Source organism: Sebastes fasciatus, chromosome 22 (genome assembly GCF_043250625.1).
Source record: "Sebastes fasciatus isolate fSebFas1 chromosome 22, fSebFas1.pri, whole genome shotgun sequence".
Classification (NCBI taxonomy): domain Eukaryota; kingdom Metazoa; phylum Chordata; class Actinopteri; order Perciformes; family Sebastidae; genus Sebastes; species Sebastes fasciatus.
This window is the reverse complement of record NC_133816.1, coordinates 24,373,872-24,379,871: the sequence shown is the minus strand read 5'-3', so window position 1 is coordinate 24,379,871 and position 6,000 is coordinate 24,373,872. Positions and strand designations below refer to the sequence as shown.

General features: G+C 38.7%; 1 protein-coding gene across 1 annotated transcript; it reads right to left on the bottom strand.

The window, feature by feature from the left end:
- Positions 1 to 733: 733 nt before the first annotated feature.
- Positions 734 to 5,943, bottom strand: LOC141760834 (butyrophilin subfamily 2 member A1-like). The gene is made up of 6 exons (XM_074623925.1): positions 5,899 to 5,943; positions 4,466 to 4,583; positions 3,441 to 3,779; positions 1,961 to 2,239; positions 1,752 to 1,865; positions 734 to 1,458 (listed from the first exon to the last, which is right to left on the bottom strand). Exons 2-6 carry the CDS (start codon positions 4,572 to 4,574, stop codon positions 881 to 883), a joined length of 1,419 nt encoding a protein of 472 aa, XP_074480026.1. The 5' UTR covers positions 4,575 to 4,583; positions 5,899 to 5,943; the 3' UTR covers positions 734 to 880.
- Between the last annotated feature and the right edge of the window lie 57 nt (positions 5,944 to 6,000).

The following is a 6,000-nucleotide window of genomic DNA, read 5'->3' as shown; positions in this document are numbered from 1 at the left end:
AACAAAACAAAAGAGTAACTGACTGAGAATAATGAGTTTAATGAATGACTTTGGTCTTTCTATCAGTCAATGGCCTGTGTACTTGTTATTTAACAGTTTTATTTGGACTTTTCAGTAAAACTTTGAGCAACACAAACAAATGTGGCAGCCTTCGTTAGATTAAATAGCTAGAATAGGTTTCACAGTTCTGTTACCACTTGCGGTGGTCATCAGACTTCGTCACAAGCAGAAAAGGTTGAAAGCCACAGATGAATGTATGACCTATTTTGAAAAGGCGTGCGTGCTTTATATCTTGCTCTATGTTTTGTTTTTAGCTGGTGATAATTCACACTTCTTAGACGTAAACCACACACAAACTATCAGACATACGAGGCTGATGGGCCCTTTACAAGTCTCCATGGCAGCAACAAAACATTTCTGTTAGTAGAGAAACTCATCATGTTTTTTGAGGAGTCAATATTAGCGTAAACAAAATAGAAATGGAGATCAGTTATGGTTAAACAAGATGAGTCACGTCCCTCTCAGTGCATACAAGACCCTCACTGTCCTTTGGTGTGGTGTTTTATTCAATACATTCACTGTACTTTATTGTTTTTTTTTTCATTGTATGAAGAAATAAAGTCTTTAAGAAGTCATTTGTAGAGTTATTATAATCATTAGTGAACAATATTTATAATACACTTAGAGGTGTAAAGTGTCTTTAAGTAGATATATGGTCTGTCACATCATCATAGAGGTTTATTCATTTATTTATTTCATCTTGTGTGGAACAGACAGTCAGATTGCTTAAACTGATGATACTAGGGATCTAAAATTAATGAATCCGATTTTATAAATGTTTACAAATTATGTGATTTTAACTAAATATCAAGTGAAACAATCATAAAGGATCATTGGATGATGGATTATTTTTGTCCTCTTCTCTCTCTGACTGATCCAGCTGAAGTTTCCTCTGAATCTCCTCCGTCTGTCTCTCCGTCTCTTTCAGGTGTTTATTTATTTGCTCTTTATCTCTCTCTAGTTTCCCCTTCCTTTCTGTCATTTTAATAATCATCCCCTCTGTTGTCTCCAGTAGTTTATCTGTGTTCTGTAACAGTTCCTCATGTTCTGTCTTTCTCCTCTCCAGATCCTCTTTGGTCTTTTCACGCTTTTGCATTTTTTTTTCTTTGTCCGTTGTTCGGGTGTTCTTCTTCTTGATCTCTTTTATCTGTGTCTTGTCTTCCTGATGTAGTGAGATGAGTTTCTCTCTCTGATCCTTCAGATCCTTCTTCTGGTTCATAAATGTTATAATCACGTGTTGTACATGTTGCAATTCTCCCTCATTCCTCCGCAAGTCCTCATCAAGTTTTGCCTTTGTCTTGTCCAAATAGGTAATTTTCTCACTTTTTGTCATGAGCTTCTCTCTGTCACCTTCTCCCTCATTCAGAAGCTGAAGTTCTATGCTGCTGTTTGTGGTTTCTGTGTGAACAGAAAAGGTGTTTAGTTTGAAGTTAAAACCTGTTTTGTTTATGCAGTGTCGCCATTGTTTAGAACTCCTGACTCGCAAACTCCTTTGTGGTTAGCTTGATGTGAGATCAGAATTATATGAGTAAAATATATTTTGAATTTGAGGACATGTGGCATTTTGTTGACAAGTTGCCAGGGTATAAGTGGGATAATACCCAACAAGTTGTATGTTCCATGATTGCAATGGATTGTGTGAAGGTTAAGATCACATCAGGTTTCAAAAGAACAATGAAGTTGCGACTTACTGGTTTTGTTTAGTCTCAATTTCCACACGATGAAGACAACAATAGGCACAATGCACACTGCCAAGATGATGGTGATGCGAACATCAGAATTGCACTGAACCATAAATAGATCAGCTGAAATTATAAAACAAATAATAGATGTGTTTATAAAACTTCAACTATCGTTAACAAAGTGGTAACATCAATAACTCATAAAAAATAACTTCTACCTGGCAGATGGACATGTGCCTCTCTGGTCTGGTTGGTGTTCTTCTGTTGGACTCTACAGGTGAAGCTGTTGTTGTGTCTCTTCTCCACAGTCACTCTGCTGCTGACAGTATAGAGGTCATCAGGACGTCTGACTGTCTCTGGAGGTCCAGCAGAGAGGAGGTTTCCCTCACCGTCCAGCCACAACACCTCAGGCTTTGGATACCAGCCTTTAGATTTACACTCTAACAGCACTCCATTGCTGACTTTGGAAATATCTATGTCCGGTGAGGAGACGGAACCTAATAAATGTAAAAAAAAATATAGTCTGAATGTAAAGTTGCCACAAGAATGAAAATATAACACACACTGCATATAATATACAGTCTATACTTACTATACTAAATGCCTCTGTGGGTAATCCAGGTGCCCTTCTGGTCAACCTAGTTGACTCAAGTAGCCCTCTGGTTAGCACAAGTGCCCCTTTGATTGGCCCAAATGCTTTTGTGGGCCCAGAATGCCCCTGTAGTTATCCCAAGTACCCCTCCTTTGTGGTTGGCCCAAATGCCCTTTTGGTCAGACCTCGTACAGCACCTTCATTGTCAACACAAGAACCCATCTGGTTGGCCGAAATTCCCCTGGGGTTGGCCTTAATGGGGTCAGTCCAAACACCCTTCTGGTCTGTCCAAGTACCCCTCTTGTCAGTCCAAGAGCCAGCCTGGTCAGTTCAAATGCCCCAACCTAGGAGGACCAAGTGCTTCTCAGGTCAGCCATAATGACATTCTTCTCAGCTCAAGTACCATTTTGGTTGGCCAAAATGCCTTTAGGTGGGAAAAAACTACCCCTGTTGTCATCCAAAATACCCTTCTTGACAGTCAAGTACCCATTAGGTCTGTCCAAAAGTACCTCTGGCCCACCTGGTGCCTTTTTGGTCAGCCCACATACAGCATCTTTCTTGTCAGTACAAGAACCCATCTGGTTGCCAAAAATGCCCCTGTTGGCCTTATTGCCTCTGTTGTCTGTCCAAATACCCTTCTTGTCAGTAAAGTGCCCATTAGGTCTGTCCAAATGTCCCTCTAATCATCGCTTTGCCCAAATAATCTGGTCAGCCAAAGTCTCATTCTGGATGGCTGAAATGCCTCTACGCTCAGGCCAAATGCCCCTCTGGTCAGCCCATGAACAGTACATTTCTTGCCAGCATAAGAATCCTTATTGTTGGCCAAAAACTCCTTTTAAACAGTATAGTCTGTGCAAAGTAGTCTCTGAAGGCATCAGATTTTGTGTGCTTTTACTGATCCAGCATGTGTGAAGGCTTAATAAAAACACAATAACGTCTTTCATGTTGCTGTCCTCATTCCTGTGTATGTAGGTGTGAAAAGAAACCCTTAACCATAAATGTCCTTTCTAACATTTCTTCACATTTTGGCTAGTACAGTAGAATCTCCGACTGTCATAACTGTATAACTATATAATGCATTCATACATTTTCAGTTGCCAACTTACCCACAGTGAGCTCAACCACAAATTCTATAGATTTGGGAACGAGGCATCTGTAGCTTCCTGCATCAGAGAGTTTCACTTTAGAGAGTTTCAGTGAAATGTCTCCACACTTTAGGTTGTTGGCGGACAGCGATGTTCTCCCCATGTACAATGGATGCTCCTCAAGGTGAAACTCCCTCTTGTCTCGCCTCAAAAAGACAAAACTGGGATCTAGGTCAGGTCTCGCCCACTCCACAGTCCGGTCAGTAGCATCTACACCAGTATCCAGGTGACATGGCAAAATTATGTCATTGCCAACCATTGCCACTATTGGCTGAGATGTACCGATCACCTGAGACTGACCTAAGAGAAGAAAAAAACAAACATGTTTTGTCTGTCTGTTTGTTTTTAAACTCCTATAGGATCTATCACCAAATATAGAGTTTAAAAATAACATTATACTTGGTAAAAGTAATCACCCTTTTTGGTCTAATTTTTAACCCAACAGAAATGTAAATATGACATTGTTACTGTATAACACTAAAACTGGGTCAAAATAACCCAGTGTTTTGGGAGTATTGTTGACCCAGTGGTCTTTATACTCATTGGTACTGGGTAAACTTTACCCAGTACCAATGGGTACTACGATTTATGTAATACCAATACAACCATAGCATGTTCTGCTTTAACACCACTATGTTAAAGTTGTTGAACAGTGGCCATTGTGGCTACAATTACAAATTACAGGACCATTGAATTTTCCATTATTTCCCAAGATTCTATTCTTCTACTATTCTTCTACTCTTTTGTTATATTGAACTTTAGAGTACGAGCATGTGGCTATTCCTGGAGGCAGCATACCTCTAGCTTCTGGTAATACCAGACCAAGTAATAAAACCACAAAGTGTAGTTAACTAAGCAATGCTGTGTTTTATTGGGTTGTAAAAAGTATTGTATGGTTCTAGTTCTCTGACCTCACGTGATCATATTAAATGATTTTATATCCAAACTCTTGATAATGATTTACCATCTGTTTGCGTGTGATTTACCTCCACAAGAGTGGGTTAAGAGAAGGAGTACAACAATGTGATGCAAGACCAGTTCACTGAAGTCACTGAGCTGAGGGTTCAAGAGGAGTCTGTCCTTCATGTGAATCATCCTGGAGTCCTGAAAATGAAAATAAGTCAACTGTAAGACCAATTAAATCTATAATATCTCTCAAACCACCCTGAGGTGAAGTCCACTGAGCAGACGTGTACACTGTAACTTCAGGCAGTGCAATCACTCAAATGGTTTAGACTTGTTTTAACAATTAAATCAAACAGTGTGACTTAATATTGTATTAGTAACTCAAATAATACCAGACTGTTCTCATACAACGTTCGTAGCTATACCTACAAAAAAGTAATGCACTGTTATTCATATATATCCCACAAAATCAGTTTGAATGTAATCCACGTAAACCAACTCATCATTGATTTATTTATCACGTAACTTCCGTATTTAAGTTACACCCCTTCAGTAGTTATTTTAACCCAAACCACGATTTTTTCCTAAACCTAAGTAGTTATGTTGCCTAAACCTAACCAAGTTGTTTCCTGGACAAGACAGAAGTTTATTTTGAAAAGACTGTATGCATGTAACGAGCATAAATTGACACGTGTTGCTGGACATTCGTAGGAAAACACACGAAAAATGAAGAATAACTTTTCTTAAAATACCATACGAATCGTTATATGAGGACATGTTGATAATACAGGTGGTCAAACATAGCACTTACAGGAGAAAAGCCAGGACTAAATAGATTTTCAAGAGACTAAATATGTGGAAAAACAAGTTTTGGTCCCAGATTACCCTAACCACTTACAAAAAGTAGATTATCCATTTATGTTCGATTTTATTTTGTGTTCTTTTTATATATTCACTCTTTTATTCTCGTATACACATACAGTTTGTTCCAATCCACGTACTTCCTGAAGTACACTTCAATGTAGTGCACTTTGTGTTTTTGACAGTTGAGTGTGGAAAGTGTCCAGCGTTCCACACTCAACGATCTGACCATTTTGAGTACAACATCCGGGTACTTTGAGTGCACTGCATTTGCCGTACTTCCCATTGTGAATGCACTTATGCACTCAAAATAGTAGGTGTAAGTACAGAAGTACGCGGATTGGAACACACTGTATGGCTCAGTTTATTTCGCCATGCATTGTATTCATTATACAGTCATTCATTCATTTTTTTTTTTTGTAAATGACTTCTGCTTTTCCATATGCGGGTTCGTCAACCACATTTTATGTGTTATAAGCAACCGATTGGTGCTTCAAAACCCACGGACATGTATTTTAAAAGATTACAGAAGAAGATTACACTCTGACTTCCAGTTCAGAAAACAGGCTATAATGATAACAATAATAGCTTAATGAAAAATGTCATCAGAATAAATTAAAACATTTGTGTTGTATGTAAAAATCCTACATACCTGTTGCTTGTGTGTCAAAAGAGTTGCCTCACCTCAAAGGACAGCACGGTCATAGTCAAGAATAAAACAGCCAGATATAAAACCATGTGTACTTTCACCCCA

Excerpts from the sequence above, each read along its gene's own strand:
- LOC141760834 (XM_074623925.1), bottom strand. The coding sequence starts at position 4,574 with ATGATTCACATGAAGGACAGACTCCTCTTGAACCCTCAGCTCAGTGAC. Across the intron at positions 2,240-3,440 it reads TGTGGTTGAGCTCACTGTGG|GTTCCGTCTCCTCACCGGAC; the intron begins GTAAGTTGGCAA and ends TACATTTATTAG. Across the intron at positions 1,866-1,960 it reads GGCACATGTCCATCTGCCAG|CTGATCTATTTATGGTTCAG; the intron begins GTAGAAGTTATT and ends TTATAATTTCAG.